Consider the following 21,607-nt stretch of genomic DNA (forward strand, 5'->3'; position numbering starts at 1 on the left):
CGCGTAATTTATTTATTGATTTTTTTTTATTATAAAGAGATTTTAAAGCCATATCTTTGTTACTGTATGCAATATAATTTGTGGAGTGTTTATTTTTTTTAGTTTTTTTTTAATATCTATATTATTCACAGCACATTCTGAGTTGTTTTTTTTTTTCTATGTGCCATTTATGTTGGAAACGTATGGTGATTTCGGTGATTCCTAAAACTTCGAACATGTCGAAACTTTCCTTTTTGTACGAAATTTTTTGTCGTAGGTTCTCGAATGTTCTAAAGTAGAAATCAATGTACGCTTGCCCGACTGAGCCCTCACTGGCTGGTCGATATTGTGTGTTTAAATCGCTAGAATTGTTGGTTCCCGCGTGGTCTCTGCTTGCATAAGTGATTACTAGATGGATAGTGAGAGATTTAGACACCTTTCACGGAGTTTTTGCCTTTAATGTTACGGATTAGAATGTGGAAGGTTTTTAATAGTTTCCTTAGGCGTTGTCTCGATGCGAGTGCGGGGTTATTTACTACGTCTGTAGTAAGGTTAGGCGATATATAACATATATAGTTACAATATCTATATATTGGCCAAATAACGAATATATTAAATACGGCTATTATTATTTACAATATTATGTAATATATAATATCAAAATTGATGATGACCTTTTTACCATCATCATCGATGTCCAGATGAATCCATATAGATATGGGAGTAACCCATTCCTAAACTGTAGCACAAGTGGTGTTACAGCTATGCAGAGTCGCATTTTCATACATGTAATCACGTGCATTGTAAACATTAGATATCATATCTCATAGTTTATTTCTTTTTCAATTTTAATAAAAGGGGAAATGTCTTCAAAAACCTATTTAGCTATTGTTTAACTCACTCTTGATTACAAATGAAATTTAATATTCAAAACAAAGTAATATTAATAATTAAAATAGGTTTGTTTTGTGAATTTTAAGTTCTTATTATAATTATGTTTATCGAATGAGAAATTAAATATGAAATTAATATATTTAGGTCCACTCCTTTCTGAATTGACAAGCCATGCAGATGTTGCCATCCTGTAGCTGGTATATCTTTTTAAGCAATTAAAAAATATTTAAAACTACAATAATCATTGTTGTTAACTTGGAATTATATTTTAAGTAACCGTGACAGAGATAGAATTGTAAATCATTTCATTGTGACAGACTAATTGTTTGTAATATCTCAGTGACAAAAACTCAGTGGAGTTTGGAGAACTCAGCCGAAACTCGATTTTCTTCATTCTCAGCCGAGTCTCTGTGATGTAACATAACTTTTTGTTTTTTAAGGATATTTCATGTCGATCGTTTTTGGTTGGTCTCTAAGTCTAATATACAATAAAAGCGGTTAACAGTCTATCAATAGAAGGCAGCACTCTCACAAATTGCTAACTAATAGTTTGAAATTATTGGGATTATTTTTTCCGTGGTGTAACTAATAATACAATTCGGATAGCAACGATATGAGTTCGAATTCTATTGGATTGAGTTACCATAACGTATTTTTTCAACCTATCAAAAATTTAGGAGTCTCAAATGCAGAATGGTACATTAAAAATATTATCTAACTAAATGACCCACTTAACTTCGTACCATCTACAACGCTACGTAAGTAATCCGAAGTAGCGGTTTACATACAAAATTTACTATTTTTAATTTTTCAGCTAATCTTTAGGGTTTCTCCGATTTTTTTTTTCTTTTAAACCAATCTCACATATTAACTTTAACAACAACAAAAAAAAAAAGTCAAGATTAACTTTTGCTTTTAGCGAGACTCATGAACAGCAATTGATTTTTATAAATATAGACTTACCTTTTCATAAGGTACAACGTCCTACAAACCTATTTTAAATATTCGTATTTTTTGTCACTTTCTTTCAAATTGGGAATTCTACGTAAAATAAAAAGACAAGATTCTTAATAGTTTGGCTTTTTAAGAATATGGTGGTTAGAAAAGAATAGAAAATATTTATTGGCAGAATTATACTATATTTGAAGCATGAAAAGGAATTAGCTGATGCTGTGACTGTCCCAGTGCAACGTGTACAGCTGCACAGCGCTGGTTTTCAGCCAGTCCTTAACAAAATATAGTTTATTTTTGTTAGTGTTTACATATTTGCACGTGACTACACACGCCCGCTCGTTTCAATATGGCAACTTTATATTTTCTCATATTAAGGTAGAGTGATTAATGTTGTGATAATATAGGCCCGAGTGGTGTGTCCCAGCCAATGGTGTCTCGGTCGGTACATCAATTTTGCTATGTGCGTCTCAATTACTGTACAACACAGTTCAAAGGAATGTGTCATATTTTATAATAAATAACCATCTATGTAATGATGATATTGTTTTATTTACCTGTTCTTTACCTTTGGGGCATCGTTCGGAAATGTTTGCGGAAATATATGTGGATTGTTTTTTTTACCATTATTCATAAACGATTTGTTTGTCACTGCTCTGCAGAGTTTGGCCCAGCCCCTGCGTCCTGGCTTTATTGGTAAGTAGGCTGGATTACGTGATGGAATTGTTAGTAATGGGGGGATTTAGAAGAAGAGGAAAGAAAGAAAGAAAGAAGACAATTGTTAGTAATGAGAGGGTTTAGAAGAAGAGGAAAGAAAGAGACATTTATTGCCAACAACAAAAAGAGCTACATTAATTATCAACAGAAAATTAACTTTATATTTGTTATTGCCAATGTGGCCGCCGCTCGGCATGTGCTGCAGCGAAATAATTGTTAGTTTATTTTCCATTACTATCAATCAACCCTATGAGGAAATAACCGTGATTAATTTATTTTTAAACTCGTCACGATGGGCTAACTGACCTGCCTTTTCATACTTACCAATTATCTTTCACTGCCGCCCCGCCAATGTATACATAGCACAGACAAGGTTATCATTCCATTATCACCCTATGATAGAAGTAGGCTGGATTTTTTCTCCACAAACCATTGTGTTGCATTGCATGTCGAAAGAACCCAACTATAATTGTAAATTGTAATTATAATAATTTGTAAAATATATAAAAAGTACGGGTCCTGGTAACCTTAATAAAGAATTTTTTATTATTATTATACATACTGTACGAATACCCACATCATCCTCTGTTTATTTTCATTAATAATGATTTATAGCTATAACGGCCTAGAGCAAGATGATAAATAATGAAACACCAATTTAAAAATAACCAGTTATAAAATTTTATTTCTCATCCAACACAAGCATTACATCCAAGACGTGTTACTATTAAAATCACAGATCTCTCTTTGTATATTTACAGTAGCCTATGAAAAAATACAACAAATATGTAAGTATGTATCATATATTTATAAGTAAATAATTGTGAAGACTAGAATTTAAATGATAAATCTTAATTTAAATAAGTTATATATTGAGTTCCCTTAAGGTTATAATAGAATGCAACACTAATGGAATACTAAGGTATTCAATCATTTGTAAAGTTTATAAGTTATAAACAATACTAACAACAGTTAGGTTTTAACATAGTCATTTCAAAATATCCATCCATCGTTTATATCTAAATAAGTGCTTAAGTTTCACCACAAAGTGCCTGAGTATCGACTTATAACTGCGAGTCCCCTGTTCCTTGCAATATGCAAATGCAATGCAATGTCTGATACTTGTAAATATATTTACTTATTATTCAAGTATTATATAAGATGTATTAAAATAGATATACCAAAATACTACTACTATAATATCATAATACTAGTTTGGTATTACAACAATGCTTTGCAAATTGCATACTTTTTTTTATGCATTATGGAATAGCAACCAAACTGACGGAAGGTAACCGTCGCCTATCTACGTGAACTAGATTTTGAAAGCCACAGAATAAACTCGCGTCTATAATATTTTTTATGATTTGCCACTCCTGAGGACTAATGTTTCAGTACTCAATTTTACCGCAATATGTTTTCATAACAATAAAACGAGCATGTGACCCACCTGATGGTAAGTGACTACCGCCGCCTATGAACACCTACAACACCAGAGACAATGCAGATTTGTTACCGGAGAAATCCTACATATGGCAGTAAAATTGTAAACTTTCAAACCCAAATACAATTATACAAATACAGCTGTATAGACGCAAAATATGTGTGGAACAGAGGTAGGGTATTTAAAGTCTTCCTTTAGTGCAGTAAAATACATTTTAATCCGTCATTATAACTATGGTGGTTAGAGATAAGAAGAATTACCTTTGTGTATGAAAAAGGGTCAGAGTAGCGTTGTAGTAGCAGGTAGGCAAATTTGAATTGAAATAGGGAAAGCAAAACTTCCGCTTTTTAATGATGGTAAAAATGGACTCTTGCAACACTAGGTAACACTAGGGGTGTTGGTAGAAACCATAATATATCCTTTTTTGAAAAACCCCATACCGTAGTCTCCAAGGAAAACCTCGCTCTTTCCTCAGCCTGAGCGTTCGCAAGAGAAAATTTCTTTGATAATTTACTTGAATTATCAGATTACACCAGTCTCTTATAAAATATAAAACATGCAACATGAAAGCCTAAAAATATATATACGAGGTCTGTCCGGAAAGTTCGTATAAAAGTGTTCTGGAATGCGAGAAAGAGGAGTGGGGAGGCCAGGTAAGCGCAGGACCCCTTCCTTATGTCCCTAACAATGCTTCAGTTCTGGTCTGACCGCCGTGCGGTGCGAACTGGCTTGTCACGCCATCTGTATACCTCTTAACGAAACCCCGTCGGCATGGAGCCCGCTTCCGTTGAAGAGCAGCGCGTCGTAATCAAGTTTATCTCGAAACATCGGCAAGAATGGCCGTGAAAGCAAAGAGTGGAAGACATCCGGGGAACCACGAACAAAAAAATCAAGAAAATCCCGCTCAAATGTCAAGACAATGTTGATTGTTTTTTTCGATGTTCGGGGGATTGTCCATCAAGAATTCGTCCCTCCAGGCCAGACAGTTGATGGAAAATTCTACGTCGATGTGCTCAGACGCCTCAAAGCTCGTGTGGCACGAGTTCGTCCAGAATTGGCGCGAGAGGGGCGTTGGATTCTTCACCACGACAATGCCCCTGCCCACACCTCTCTTGTTGTCCGTGAGTTTTTGAGTAAAAATTCCATTACGGTGACCGAACACCCCCCTATTCGCCGGATTTGGCCCCGTGTGACTTCTTCTTGTTCCCAAAAACCAAATTGGTACTTCGGGGGCGGCATTTGGGGGACATAAATGAGATAAAAAAAGCTACGACGGGGCAGCTGAGAAACCTACAACCAGAGGACTTTCAAGGAGCCTTCTCACAGTGGAAACGGCGTTGGCACAAGTGCATTATGTCACAGGGGGAGTACTTTGAAGGGGATAAAATTGATTTACCTGAATAATTGTAAAATAAAAATTTTAAAAAACTTTTATACGTACTTTCCGGACAAACCTCGTATATACTGTTACTACTCTAGCGCCATTCTGGAGGGACTTGAAACTGTTATTTACAGCTAACATTTCTACTGTTACCTCATATGAGATATTTCTCTTTACGTCTATCCTCCATAATTATAACCATGACGGTAAGTGATACGACATTTTGCCGTGCTACGTGACATTTTAAAAGCACCTATAAGATACAATACTTTGCATTATAGCTGGGTAATATCTGGCAATATTTATATATTGTAGTTACAATATTTATACATATACTGGCCCAATAACAGATATATATAACTATCGGTTATCCAATATATAAAGTCTAAAAGGAGAACCCGTTCGTAATGAATGGGTGCACATCAACGTCTAAAAGAACTCAATATATAAATATTAGATATTATCCATCTCTGAATTCCGAAGCTTCTGTATTCTTGTCCAATCAGAGTGTGATGTAAGTTGTACGAAGATTTATTTTATCGCCCTCACTTTTATTCATTACTTTTATATTGAAAATGTTACACCTATGGTGAATGGTTTCGAAAACTCAGATTTTCCATATAAACTTATCGAGTAGTGTATGCGTTACTTAAATCTTTGTACAACACACGCTAGCCACTCTGTTCCTAATTTCGGTTGAGCATTGTGCAGTGCCAGAACAGTTCACACACAGCCCGCGCCCCAGCACCCGCACCAGGGTATGGAGCCGTCGTTGATTGGAGCTGACAACTTCCTGGACTTGTGGGTGCATGCAGACCCCAAGGAGTTCATTGATGAACACACGCTGTTTGTGCGCTCGTGTTCCGAGTGGGATGTTGTCATTTCCTGAAAATATGGGGCAGTTTCATAAACATAAAATGCGATTTATTGAATTTTTGTTTGTAAAATGTAACATTTTTGTTTGTAAAATGTAACGTTTTGATATTTGATAATATTCTGTTCTTTTTATATGAAAGTGAATAAAAACAACAATAGAAAGAAAAAATTGCCCCAATCTATACTGATTTTTATGACATTTTTTAATTAATATTTTTTTGTTACGATGAGGTTAGGTTTGTTATTTAATAGTATATTATCGCTTCTCGGCCTTTTGGCTAAGATCAAAGTGTACTTAATAGTATATGGAGGGGAGTTTGGCTTCATACCCTTAGAAAGGATGTACCACAATCTCGTGTTTTTAAATTTAGAAGGAGCAAAGTCTGAACTAACGAGAAAACAAAAACACGGAGTGTGACCTGTAGTGCTCGGCGATGGATCGGGTCAATTGATAGAGCCTTGAAGAGGTCTATACCCAACAACAGGAGAACCCAAGCGAAGTTAGTTTTTACCTGATAACTATCCCGCTTGTAACGCGGGCCGGAACTGGAAGATGACATAGTGTTCCTCGGTCGATGACGGTTGCAGTGTTTGTGCTTGCCCAACTCCTGGACTTCTTCGATCAATCTCTCGTTGTCACTCTCAACTTGCACTGGCACTCCATTTTTCGCTGTACCATTTTTAGCATCCTTTTTTTTATCCCGTCTTTTCCTTTCCCTCTTTTTGAACGTTAAAGAGAATCGTTTTCTTTTTTTTGCTTTTGGAGAATCTGGTCTTTTAGGTACTGTTGATTTCTCCCTTTCAGACCGACTGGTATCATCATCAGGTGGTGGCACATGAGATTCTGAATCAGTTTTTAGCGTCATTTCTGTGCGTGTCGATGAATCGGGCTCTCCTGTTCTATATGCTACTTCTTTCTCTAGATTAGCAAGTTCCATGCGTCTTAACCTTTTAGGCAGTTTATTTACTGTTGCGTAAATAGGTTCTTCGTTGTCTCCGACTGGTGCCGATCGAGACCTAAAAAAGAAGTCGAACTTCTTCGGTTTGATCGGAATCTGTCTCTCTACAAAGACGACGGTGCTCGCTACTTCAGTCGTAGTTGTCTGACCATCGTCTCCGGACCTTGGGCTTGGACTGCTTGGAATCGGCGTCGATTTCGGATAATCATAAGTGAGTTCTATATTCTTTTCGGTAACATATCTCGGTGCTTCGGATTCTTTTGTATTTTGCACAAGTGCTGGCGGATTAGATTCGTGATTTTGACAGCAACATTGTCTCTGCATTATTCGTTGGGTGTTACACATAAATACAGAGTTTTGTTGTATGAAAGTGGTTTGTATCGATGGTGTTGATTGGACATCGCCGAGCAAGTCTTCAACGTTACCTCCTGTGTGGAATCTGGGAGGTTGGTAGGGCGCCACGACGAAACCTGGGGGAGGTGCGGGAGCGTGGTATGGCGGTGAAGTTACCGATTCAAAGAACTTTGGAGTAGCGGGTGTATCATGTACTATTACGTCCACAGTGCGTTCGACTCCATTGTGTGCTGTATTTGGTTGTTGTGCATTGTTCTGTGTTTGTGCCATTGTCATTGGTGACTTGTAATCACTGAGTCCCGCCGCCTCTGCCTGACATTCTTCGCATGTGCATGGTGATTCGCCGCCGCTCTGAAAAATAAGATTAACGTATGTCATCGTATACGTATCAAACAGAACAGGAACTGATGATATTTAATTTTGTTTATATACTCTGCGAGGACAATACAAATATGCTCAAGTCAAACTTTAATGACAATTTCATTGTATAAATGTACAATATTTAATGTTATGTAATTGTATTGTATGACCGATGTATGGGGAGGCTGTGTAAATTCTCTTTAAGACACAATAAATATTTACTCTATTCTATATTCAAAATTATAATCCATAATGTTCGGTACTCATTCCAAGATCCAAGTAGAGATTTCAGCTATGCACGAAGAAATGTATGACATTAAATTATGCTTAAGGATTTTGTTGGACTAGGTGTTATTTTGCAGAAGTCCATATCACTGGTTCATCGTATCATATCAGTCGTCAACTGTCCACTGCTTAACGTAGGTCTTCCCTTATTGAAGGTATATTTTTATATATATATAATTTATATGTATAATTCCATTGTACTTCCGATCAAACTTTTTATAATTACTCCTCTTCGTCTAAAGGTTGCCTGGAAGAGATCGCTTTTAGCGATAAGGTTGCCCATTGTTTTCTCATGTGATTATTTCTTGTAATTGTTTATATCTATCATACGCACAACGGCCCAAATGGGAGGCTAAGTGCGGAAAACAGAGTCTTTCTTTATATCTATCATAAGTTTACTATTGTAATCTATTAGAAGAAACAATAAACAGTATCTATCTATCTATCTATATTGCCAGTAGTTGGTAAACTTGGCAGACGGATTGACAACCGCAGTTTAGTTTGCTGATATTTTAGGAGGGATGCTGCTGTCCATCCCTTGACCATTAAGTCGCCTCTTACGACACTTAAGAAAAAGGAAGGGGTGACTCTTTCTATGCCGGGACCACACAGATATATATCTTGTAAGTGGTGGTAGAATTATTTTGTTTAATTCCGCTATCATTAGTTTTTTTTTATACAACTTAGAATGGCAAACAAGCTGACGGCACACCTGATGGAAAGTGATAACCGTCGCCTATAGACATGAGCGGTACCATGGACATAACAGAGTATACTGTTTCGCCCATGATAGCCCCCATGCGTTGCCATTCCTGAGGAATCAGGTGTTATTCCTTTGTACCCAGTAAATTCACGCCATATCCCACCCTCCAAACCGAAACACAGCCATGCAAACACATGTTTGCGACTGCCAACACTAGAAGATTGATTATTATTGTTAAGCCTTTTTAAAGGACCAGACACCACTTGGAAAATACATCAATGTCATTACGTAACAAACAATACACGGCGCTGCGTTTGCAGTTTTAATTAAAACGTCCGTTTCCATTAAATCCGTGTGATTTTCGTCATTATGCATAAATATTTTCACGATTCACCCACACATAAATCTTTTAGCATTGTTATTATGTACGTATTTATAGAGTGTTAGCCACCTCATTGAAGCGGTAATGAATCATCGCCGGAAGTATAATATGTATTCTTCCGCTATATTTCTACCTATACCTCTTTAGTTCAGAGCGTGTTTACATTGTTTACATGATACTATTGTGGGTAAATTCCATTTGCAATCACGTCTTTTTCAATTATTTTTTTTTATACAACTTAGGAGTTTTATCAAAGGAAGACTTTGTACAATATTTTTGTGCAAAGTCTTCCTTTGATAACTATTTTCTATAAACTATTTTCGAATATATTAAAAGTGTGTTATCCAATATTATTTTTTGGATAACAGACTTTTAACATATTCATTATTAGACCAGTATATAAATAACTAAAATATAAAGCTATCGCTGTACATTGCTTTTTTTTATTGGATGATAATGGAATGGTAACCCCTCCCGCGCTATCGGTATACACCGGCGGGGCACCAGTGAAGGTGATAGGTGAGGATGAAGCAGGTCAGTTAGGCCATCGTGACAAATTCAACAAGAATTATTCACAAAGGTTTCCAGGGGGAACCACGTGGAGGTCGACCTAATAGGGCATTTTGCTAGCAATGGGGCTGTCAAACTCCATTGCCAACATTCTCTTTCCCCCCGCTGTACATTGCTTACCCCTACTATGTTTGCTTAACTAACCGTTTCACTTTCTGATAGTCGCGGCTTTATTTGCCACACAATTATAACATTAGTACATTTCCTTTTATTGGTTTAAATATTTTTTATGTACAATCATCATCGTATTAACCTTTGACTGTCCACTGCTGTACATAAACCTCCCCCTTCGGGGGTTTTGCCACTAGTTGTCACCTTTGGCAAGCAGATTGGCAACCGTAGTTCGGCTTTAGATCAATTTTAAGGACGCTGCTGTCTATCTCTTGCCCTCCCTTAGTCGCCTCTTAGACACCCACGGGAAAGTAACGGGGTGGCCTATTCTATGTATACCGGGACCATACGGCCATATGTATAATATATTTTAACAAAAATGTCTGTCCGTTATCTAATATCTAAAGTACAAGCTTTATTCAGTTTGGAACTAGATGGCGTAATATGTTCAATGGTATTTTATTTTATATAGGTATATTAGTAACCTAATTGCATCGGCAGACGTGAAATCAGGAGCAAGGTTCGCGGTGCTGAACCATCTGGCGTGACGGAAATACACGAAATCTCCTCGTTGGACGTAGAATCGTTTTAATATATTAAAAAGACTTAGCGTTAACTACTATAATAAAATTTTTACTAATTGATGTCTGTACTTAGCAGAATTACTGTACCAAATCTGTGTATTTAAAGTTGGTGTATTTTTAACTTGATACGCCATGTAGAATTAGTCTTTTTTTATTGATATTCCTATTTCTGTAATCCACCCGAACGATTTAGAGGCCAAAAATGTAGTTTAACCTAATATTATAAAGTAGAAAGATTATGATTTTTTGTGTATGTAATAGATTGACTCAAAAAATACTTAACCGATTTCAAAAATTATTAACGATTATTTATTTATATTAGAAATTATTAATAATTATCAACGAGTAACAGATTATATTATATTATTATATTATTCCCGAAAACTATATCATCCGGCCAGACTCATATTTTCCATTATTTTGAATTCAAGTTGTTTCGAGGACTGTCAACTCACCTCTATTTTTGTGTTTAGGTATGCTACGCCATATCTTAGTTATATGTGTACCGATTTTGATGATTACTTTTGCGTTATATCTGCATTAACAACATAATTTATTATGACTTAATTTCTTTTTTTATGGAAAAAATCTTAAAATAATGTTCAAATATTATCAAAAAGATGGACGTCCTCATTCTCTACTCGACTGTATTTTTAATTTATTTAAACTAGTTTTAATTTATAGAAAGATAAAATATTTATCATCATTTAAATCATTCATTATAAATTATTGAACCTACGCTTCTTCCACGAATCACTATAAAGTACGAGAGTTACATGAATCCGTACACTGCATTACATTTTAGTAAAACATTCCATTTAATGCGGGGGTTATTGTACTTATTATTGCTATTTAGCATTCAGTTCTCTGTTTACCGCGTAAATCACATAACTGATTAAAGATTTAATATCATAAAAAACAAATAATAAATAGTATACCTGCTTTTTTCTGCGTGCCCCGCGCATAACGATGTTTTTTTTTCACATAGCAACTATTTTAATACATTACTCATTATCCAATTTGAAGAATCCACAGCGTCCCATGGGACACAATACATCACTATACGTTTCACGGTAACATTTTAAATATTTGTCACTTGAAATAACTGGTGTATTTCAGAAAGTGCGCTTCTTGCGCTCACGACCGTGGCACGACTGAGTTTATTTATAAATATATTAGGTGTTACAATATTTTCACGAATGTCCGGCCTTGACTTGACTTATAGGTATACCATAATTTGAATCCTATATAACTCCATTTCCATGCTCATAAAGCATAGTTTTGTTTTACGAATTCTGATGGACTATTTTGGTCCACATGGCGGAAGTTTGCGGTTTGATACGTCAATGCGTCAGCTTTTCTTGAATGTTCGCGCGTGTTGTGTTAATTGATTGATTTTGTACGATTGATTCTTGAATGATTTTGTGGTGGTTTCATTATTTATTTATTTATTTATTTGCTACATCAACAGATTACAAACAAAACTTTCACTGATGCAATACAACAGTAATATTACAAGATTGCAATCCAATGATAATTGTATACATATAACATTAACAAAAATGAAACAGCATATATATTTTTTTAATATTTATAAAAAGAGAGACACTTTGTACAAAAGTCGATTGCTTGGGTACCTCTGTCACATTCGTGTTTCTACCGTGAAGCAGTTGTGTTTGCATAGCTGTGTTTCGGTTTGAAGGGTGGGATATGGCGTGAATTTACTGGGTACAGAGGAATAACATCTTAGTCCTCAGGAATGGCAACGCAGGAGGGGTATCATGGGCGAAACAGTATACTCTGTTATGTCCATGGTACTGCTCATGTCTATAGGCGACGGTTACCACTTTCCATCAGGTGGACCGTCAGCTTGTTTGCCATTCTAAGTTATCTAAAAAAAAATGTAGCAATAATTTCCATGTCTAATAGGGAGAGATTGTAATTACCTTGATTGGGTCTTGTTCCCCTTCCTCAGGCACTACGCTGAGGTCGTTGAAGGCGACAGCGCGCGTGCAGCCGTCAGCGCTCGCGCAGTCCGGACACGCGCTGCACACAGACGCGCTGTCCTGCCAACCGATACTGTGACTTATACTCTTTACAATTAGGTTTCAATTCAGCTATTAAAACATTCAAAACTCACTAGAAAAAAAATAGGAGCAAGTGGAGTAAGATCATGTCACCACTTGCTATACCAAAAGCAGGCTTTGGGCAAAAGTCGTTTGGATGAGTATCTTTGTTCCATTCGTATATTGACCATGAAGCAGCTATGCTTGCATGGCTGTATTTCGGTTTTTGGTGGAACATGGTAGTGAAATCACAGGATATGGAGGTATAATATCGTAGTTCTCAGGAATTGTATGTGGCATAATAGTGTATTCTGTAACGCTCATGGTGCTGTTCATGTCTATAGGCAATGGTTGTTACTTTCTATTAGGTACGAAGGTATAACATCATAGTCTTTTTGTGGATCTTGGGCTTGGGAGATGCTTTCTTCAGTAATGGGCAATGAATGTTTGAAATAATGATGAATAAACTTCGTCATGATTTACAGAATTTGATTTAAAACTCCATGCTCCCATTGGATGTAGCATTTCTTCTGTACCAAAATAAAATAAAGGTCGATAAACCTCTGTAAAATTTTCCTATGTCAATCTACCTATATACCCTTTAAATTTTATTATTTTCTGTTCACAGAGATAGCGTACAAGATTTTTTTTAAGTCAAAATCTATGAAACCGTATGTATAAGTAAGTACTCTATAATTTTGCGCAGTATTTTTTATCAGACAAACTGAGTAGATATATTACACATATCTGTATAGATATATTATACGTAAGTATATACTTTTTATAAGGTAAACTATTATATATAAGTAAATGACATAAAATTGACAACAAAGAAATAATTAATAATTTAATGAAATATTTACAAAATTTTGCATAAAACTCTTAATTTTTTATGTAATGAATTTTATTAATCTACCAATTGATGTTGGTGTATTAATTTTTAACTATTTAAATACGAAATCAAAGATCAACGTTTATAGCAGCTGCAGTAGACTGAGGGAATTTTTTGCGCCTTGTCATGTAAAAAAGCTGGTTCTATCCAGAAGTACTTTAGCTGTATGTGAAAACATTGAACCATGGTTTATTTTTGGAGCTAGGACTATACATCCAAGAACTTTGTTTAAGTGGTATGCCAGATTTGACATCAGAAAATTTAAAATTACACATCACTAAGTTTCCCAATTTAACAACACTAGATATTACTTTTACGGATGTGTACTTATCTGATTTTGTTAAAATATGTCCTATTAATTTAAAGAATTTGGCCATTAATTTTTTTAAACAGCCGAGAAAAAGTAAAAATGAAGAGATATGGAAAGAGTGCAGGCAAGTGTTTGAAAGTAGAAAATTTACAAAAGTGCATTTTGTAGTTTTCGAGCTACTCGATTCTGAGACTCCATTGATGTTCTTAGAAGGATTACCTATAGTTGAAGATTTGAAAGTAACAATCGCTGATAATTATAAAAAAAATTACGATTCAGACATTAACGAGACTGTAGATGATAAAATTTACGATATTAACTTTTCACAGCTATTTTACGTATTACGAGATTGTCGAGTAACACACAAAAACTCAAAATGCTTAAGAGGCGTCGCAAATTTAGATTTTAAACGAATAGAGTACATTTTTATTATGTACTTGGAAAGAATTGTAATATATGTATCACCGGTTCTACGACATTTATTTTTAGGAAACTGTCAAGACTTGAAAGTGGAGGTTTGTTCGCAATTACCTTTGGATTTTATGCTTGATGGGAATATTATCTTCAGAGCTTGGAGCAAGGACATCAACTTCAATGATGACTTCATGAAAAAGTTACTTTTGGATTTAAAAGACTACTTCCCGACGTATATTTGTATGCACGATAACGCTATAACGAAGGTGATCAATTCTAAGAATGATTGGTATTGTATAGATGCTTGTCAGAGCATTAGGAAGGTTACGAGTATGATAGAAAAGTTAACGCTCAGTGATTTTTGCAGAGTAAAAGGCATGGTGATGACGTGCGAGCGCCCTTTCAGTTTCTTATTTGGTCCGGAAGTTGTTAAGAATTTGTCATATTTACGCCTTAGCAACGTTTATCTGACAGATTTTGCAGTTTTGTTTTCAGCATGTTCAGTATTAGAGACCTTGGATATATATGTCGAAAAGCCAGAAACTCAGGATTTCTGTCAAGGCTTTACTCTCCCTCAGTCAATTAATTTAGTCAAGAATTTGAAAAATATCAAGGTGACAACAGAAGATATTGTGTATAACTTATTGTTCGAGACTTTGAGTCAATGCGCGATGTTGGAAAATATTCACATCTGCGAGTACGAAAGATGTTTCGAGGATAGCGATGTAAATGTTGACAAAATAGAGCTTATGATTGAAAATTGTAAGAACTTATATAGTTTGTATATCGAGACTGAAATGTCAGCGGAGAATTTAACAATGTTCATGAGTCCTATAAAACAAATAGCACAAAAATTAGAAAGGAACCACCTTCATATCGAAGTATGTGATTGTTACCGGGGATGGAACCTTTTTGGAGACGTTTTTAATCCAAGTCCATTACATATACTCGATTAGTGTTATTTGTATTAATTTTAGTAGAAACTTATATTTTTTTACATATACTCGTTATCATTATTATTAGCAATAATCTTTCAACTTTGAATACTTTTTTTTCGTAGGCAGTTATTAAAAGTTCATTAGCATTATTTGACTTCTTCATTGGTTATTATAAAATTGTTTATAACTTTCGTAGAAGGACCAAACTTATCTGTTTCTATAGTAAAGCAGCAGTGCGTGCACTTTTGTATTTTCGGTAAAATAAACAATCTCTATCGCAAGAAACCCTAAACTTAGCCCTTAGAAGTGGCAGTAATATTTCGTGATGTTTTAAGCTATAGGTGACATTTCAATAAGTGACCCCTAGTTTGCTTTTATTGTTAATAGATAATATAGAATAATGAAGAAGAAAAGTATTATCAGTAATAATTGTTTAACATTGAATATTGGCGCAAAGAACGTCTCAGAACTACCTGTATCTAAAGAATTCTTGTTTATAGGAATAGATTTTGTACGAAGGTCGTCTGTTTTATCTCCGTCTTATTTATTCCTGCCGTCAAGAACCTGTGCATGCATATATGTTGGTCTGACGATATGATAATGAAATTACTAGGTACGGAGGTATAACACCATAATCATCAGGAATGACGACACATGAGTAGTTTACATGTGCATTACAGTGTAATTTGTGAATTCATAGTTCATGTCTATAAGCTTATTTCCATAAGGTTGGTCGTCAGCCTGTTTGTCATTTTAAGTCGCTCCTATAATTATAACAATTGTAAAGTATGTTTGAGGAGGGGATAGGATTATTAGTAGTATTAGCTCCAGTGCTAATAATATACCCTATCAGGTCGACTTTCACACGTGGAAGCGTTTCACTCCCTGGAAGCCACTTTGATTATTTTTTGTGGAAATAGTCATGATGGGCTTACTGGCTTGCTTTCATCCTGACCTATCATCACTCACTGGTGTTCTGCTAGCGCAAACGGGGTTTCACTTTTATATCAGTCATTAAAAAGTAAACGTACGTCCGAGTGTTCGGGCGAAGACCGTCGTTCCCTCAGCATAGTATCCAGCCTGTCATACTCGTATCGAAGCGCCGATATCTCCCGCTTCAGCTGTTCGTTCTCCCGCTTTAATTTCTTTATATCCGACTGACCTGGGACGAAACAATAGCGTGTTATCAATTCATCATTATCTTTTTTTTTTACAACACAGGGGGCAAACGAGCATGCGGCTCACCTGATGGTAAGTGACTACCGCCGCCCATGATCACCCACAACACCAGCGGCATTGCAGGTGTGCTGCCGGCCTTTTAAAAAGGAATATACTCTTTTCTTGAAGGTTATATTGTCGTATCGGTTCGGAAAAACGCACGGTGGAAGACCGCCACTCGTCCAGATGATTGGGATGAATCTTTAGTTTATTGACCAATAAAATGTGGTACAAAAGGCGGACTTAATGCTATAAGTATTCTCTACCAGTCCCCTTTAGTACTTCATTTTGGTCAATAAAGTTTTTTAAATAAATTAAATACATAATAAATACTTACTAGATATAACAATAGTAATATATTTAATATGAAAATATTTACCCCTTTCTACTTCAGCATTTATGTTAATAGTGCGCAGCCGGAGCTCTTCGTTTTCGTATAGCATGCCCCGAGAGGACTTGCGATCCAACCTGACATACAGACAAACATATATATAGACTTCATATACAAATAGTAACAGATAATTACGCTAACTTGTTGCTTTCCAAAATTCCTTTATGCAACATGAATAGTTTTTAATCAAAAACTTTATAGGCGAGTGTGCTAATTTTGGTGACATTAGTGTTATGAATTAAAATTTAGTATCTACTAACTTGCGGTTCGGTTTGACGTTGACATCTTTCCTGCGTGTGCGCAACATACTTGCTCCCGTCATGCCCGACATCTTGTTGCGGTCCCATGCGTCGATTATTGCCTGAAAACAAATAAAATTTACAATTTTGGAATTGTATCCTATTATCCTACTTTTCATCATCATCATCATGCCTCTTTTACGCAAAAATGAAATTAAATGGAAAAATTTGAATTAAGTTCGATACTTTATGAATAATATTTATCATAATCTTATTAATATTATAACGAAGAAACGAAGTTTGCAAAGATATTGTATTCAATCACTCTTAAAAAGCTGAATCGATTTGCATAAAATTTCAGGGCACAGATTAACAGGTAGGATAAGAGGCTAAGTGCGATCCCTTAAATGAACATAGGTACAAAAGTATATATATATATATATATATATATATATATATATATATATATATATATATATATATATATATATGTATTATATATATATAAAATATATACGAAAATGGATTAAATATAAATACTATATCATAAAGGTACTTATATTAGAGATGGGCAAATAGTCTGGTGGGTAAAACCTGGCTCCACCGGGTGTTTTGCCGAGTTCAATTTGCGTTATATTAAAACACACAAGGTTCGATATATATATATATATATATATATATATATATATATATATATATATATATATATATGTGTATATATGTATTCATTTAATATATGAGTAAAATATATACGAATATTTTATATTAAAAAAAAAAAAAGAAAAAATAATCACCCAAATAATTTGCAATCAACATAGAATAAATTTGGGCGAGGGATGGGCAGCAGCGTCCCTGTTAAAATATTCCCAAAGGCCTAACTGGGGTTGTTAACCCGCCTGTCAAGAGTGGCAAATAATAATAATAATAGAATAAATTGTGTTTTATTTAATGGATGAAAATGGAAAGATAATAATGCGATATCAGAATACGTAGGGTAGTAATGGGAAATGATATAATGAAAGAAAATCAGTTGACCCATCGTGAGTAATTCGTCAAGAATTAACCACGATGGTTTCCAAAGGGTTTGCGTGGAGATTGAGCTGACCAATGTACCCTACATTGCTAGCAATGATGCCGCTAGTTACTGTTATTAACGATCCCTTAAATGAACATAGGTACAAAAGTATATATATATATATATATATATATTTCTTGTTATTTACAATAAATTTATTAAAAAAAAATAATAAATACAAAAAACCTTTGTATATATATATATATATATATATATATATATATATATATATATATATGTATATATATAATAAAAGACATTTAATATATGAGTAAAATATATACGAATATTTTATATAATAATATATATATCCATATAATATAAATATAAAGGCGCGTTTTTCATTTGTTACTGACGATCGATATTTAAAGGGTATTGTTTTTTGCTAAATATTTCATAAAAACGTTATTTAATACTTTGTGGATTATTAATTTATATGAGAGATTAATATTTATATCTCCAAATATATTTGGCGATAGTGAGACCCAGTGTCCAGATGATGTACCCAGCGTCGTCGCAACAAAGAAAAAAAACGAGGATAAAGTAAAAGAAAATTTACTGAAAGAAGAAACAAACTGTTCTAAATGCTTAATTTATGGAGAAGAGGATAAAAGAAAAAACTGTTACTCAAGAATTTAAATATATACGGCCATGTGTGCGAACGATAGGCGCGTTAAGAATTTAAATATAACGAGGTGTTATGAAGAAATTTTAAAGTATCTACGGGAAGCAAAAGGCCAACATTTTGATCAACTGCAACATTAAAACAATTAAAATTAATTACTTTCATTTTATTATATATAGATTTTTAAAATTTAATGAAATATTATTAGTTAACGTTTTATTTAATATTTAATTGATTACAATTTATATAAATGATTAAATATAAATACTATATCATAAGTAGGTACTTATATCGAACACGAGTCAATAGGTGTCAATAGGGAGCGCCCTAGATAGATGTATATTGAGCAAATAAAATAAAAAGTACCCGTTACAGGCGAGCGGCTACGTAAAGATTGATTAATGTGAACTTAGAATGACAAACAAGCTGTCGGCCCACCTGATGGAAAGTGGTAACCGTCGCCTATAGACATGAGCAGTATCATGGACATAACAGAGTATACTGTTTCGTCCATGATACCCCCCATGTGTTGCCATTCCTGAGGACTCAGGTGTTATTCCTTTGTACCCTGTAAATTCACGCAATATCCCACCCTTCAAACCGAAACACAGCCATGCAAACACAACTGATTCACGGTTGAAACACGAATGGGACAGAGGTACCCAAGCAATTGATTTTCCTACTGGAGCATTTGACGTTCCGTTATATTGTCAGCCTTTCCCTTTCGTACACCTTGATACAAGAATGACCCGATTACTATATGAAATAATTGAAATAATTTATTTATTTATACTTTATTGCACTAAGTAAAAAGAGAAATAACAAATACAGTAAATATTAATGAGAAGTGATACAAAAGGCGGCCTTATCGTTAAGCAATCTCTCCAATCCAAGGTTGTCTATCTTTGGGTAGAGAACATTGAGAAAAAGACAAAGGGTAGGTGGCGCACTATTATCATATACAAACATATATACATACATACATACACATACATATATAATATATACACAATTAAATATATACATAACATACACATACTTAACAGCATACATACAACAGAAAAAAAAAATGATGAAGGAAAACGAAGAGAGGAAAATAGTACTAAAGTGAGAGGTAGTAAGATTTAACAGAGGTTTTGAAGCTAGTAAAATAATGCTCTTCAGCCAAAAATTATATCATTTTGGGTCATTTTCGTTATTTTGAGTCACTCCACGCTTTATCTAAATGATGTAAACAAAAGATACATTATTCACTCCATCACGCACTATCCATGTCTATCACCTAATAATAAGATATATGTAGAAAAGAGAAACCGACTTAGATATACATGTATTATCTCGCACTTACCGTATCTGGGATCAGCGTGGGACTAGTGTTCGCACTTACCTCATTTCCTAATTAGATTACGCTGAGCCACTAAGCCGAGCGGTGAACTGCACTAAAACGAAGGTGGTGGACAGACACTCTACTTGACTCATGCGCACTTGAGCGCTGACTTGACGAAAATGTACATGCAGTTAGTAATATATTTAACCAAATTTAAAATTTATTTAATTTATTTTAATATTGCTTCCTTTAGGAGGTTTTCGTTAAATTTTAGTTATATCCTGCGGTTTGGTCCGTGTTATAGATAGATATATAGATAACCTTTTTTACCAGTATTAAGAAAATAAAAAATTAAAACAAAAAGAAAAAAAACAATTAATATTGCTGGTAATAGTAGCCGCCTCAGCTGTTGCTATATATGTACAGCTCCAGCGAGATGTACCTATATAGCGGCGGCCCCTTAACTCCTTTACCTTTAGCATTATATATATATATATATATATATATATATATATATATATTACCTAATTTAAAAAGATTGTTTTTTTAATCCGATTGGTAGTTGTAGAAATTAGCACGTTCAAATAAACAAATCCTTTTCTTTTATTATATTTACTAGCATTTATCTGCAACTTCGTCCAATATGTTGATCTCGTCCGGGATATGTTTATTGACCGGGATAAAAGTAGTCTATATCCTTCTTCATGCCATATAGTAAGTGTATACTACATTTCATAGTTATCGGTTAAGCCGTTAAGACGCTGTAAGGTAACAAACAAACAAACTCCTTTTCACATTTATATTGTGAAAAGCGGGGCGATGCGCCCCGGCTTCGCACGGGTGCATATTACATCACATCACATTTTTTTTTAATAGGTGATAGTGGTATGGTAACCCCGTCTGCGCTATTGGTATACAGGGGGGGGGGGGGTACCAGTGAGAGATGAAGATGAAAGTAGGTCAGTTAGCCCATCCTGACGAATTCAACTAGAATTAGACACGATGGTTTCCAGAGGGAACCACGTGGAGGTCGAACTGACAGGGTATATTGCTTAGTAGTAGGGCTATTTGACTCCATTACTAACAATCCCGTTCCTCCCAATCACATCACATTAGAAATTTTTAAAATTATCAGTGTTTCTCTACAACATTATGCATGTATTATACATATAAACCTTTCTCTTGAATCACTCTATCTATTAAAAAAATCGCTTCAAAATCCGTTGCATAGTTTTAAAGATTTAAGCATACATAGGGACGGACAGACAGCGACAGCGACTTTGTTTTATACTATGTAAATATCCGGTCGGTCTCGGCATAAAATGGACCACCCCTTCCTTTCCCGTGGGTGTTGTAAGAGGCGACTATAGGAACTTAATGGTCGAAGGAGGGGGAAAGGGATTGTTAGTAATAGAGACTGAGAATCCCATTGCTAGCAATATACCCAACCAGGTCGACCTCCTCGCGGTTCTCCCTGGAAACTATCATGGTTAATTCCTGATGAATTCATCATGATGGGCTAACCGACCTGTTTTCATTCTCATCGATCACCCTTCACTGGT

At 34.9% G+C, this 21,607-nt stretch overlaps 2 protein-coding genes across 4 annotated transcripts in view; one reads left to right on the forward strand and one right to left on the reverse strand.

Annotated features, from left to right (window-relative positions):
- Window positions 1-4,830: 4,830 nt before the first annotated feature.
- Window positions 4,831-21,607, reverse strand: part of LOC113519415 (uncharacterized) — a 67,980-nt gene continuing 51,203 nt past the window's right edge. For all 3 annotated transcript variants that reach the window (XM_026904516.3, XM_026904517.3, XM_031909605.2), the window contains exons 2-7: window positions 17,040-17,140; window positions 16,768-16,856; window positions 16,202-16,332; window positions 12,497-12,616; window positions 6,755-7,906; window positions 4,831-6,251 (exon numbers count right to left, since the gene is read on the reverse strand). In XM_026904516.3, coding sequence (XP_026760317.2) covers window positions 6,090-6,251; window positions 6,755-7,906; window positions 12,497-12,616; window positions 16,202-16,332; window positions 16,768-16,856; window positions 17,040-17,140 — 1,755 coding nt within the window. In that variant the 3' untranslated portion in view covers window positions 4,831-6,089. The remainder of the gene's footprint in view (window positions 6,252-6,754; window positions 7,907-12,496; window positions 12,617-16,201; window positions 16,333-16,767; window positions 16,857-17,039; window positions 17,141-21,607) is intronic.
- LOC128201130 (uncharacterized) lies at window positions 13,468-15,188 on the forward strand. Its single transcript, XM_052896965.1, is given in 2 exon segments — window positions 13,468-13,675; window positions 13,677-15,188. Coding segments are annotated over 2 exon segments (1,674 nt in total). The 5' UTR covers window positions 13,468-13,513.

Source organism: Galleria mellonella, unplaced genomic scaffold, assembly GCF_026898425.1.
Source record: "Galleria mellonella isolate WM207_F2 unplaced genomic scaffold, CSIRO_AGI_GalMel_v1 utg352, whole genome shotgun sequence".
NCBI classification, from domain to species: Eukaryota; Metazoa; Arthropoda; class Insecta; order Lepidoptera; family Pyralidae; genus Galleria; species Galleria mellonella.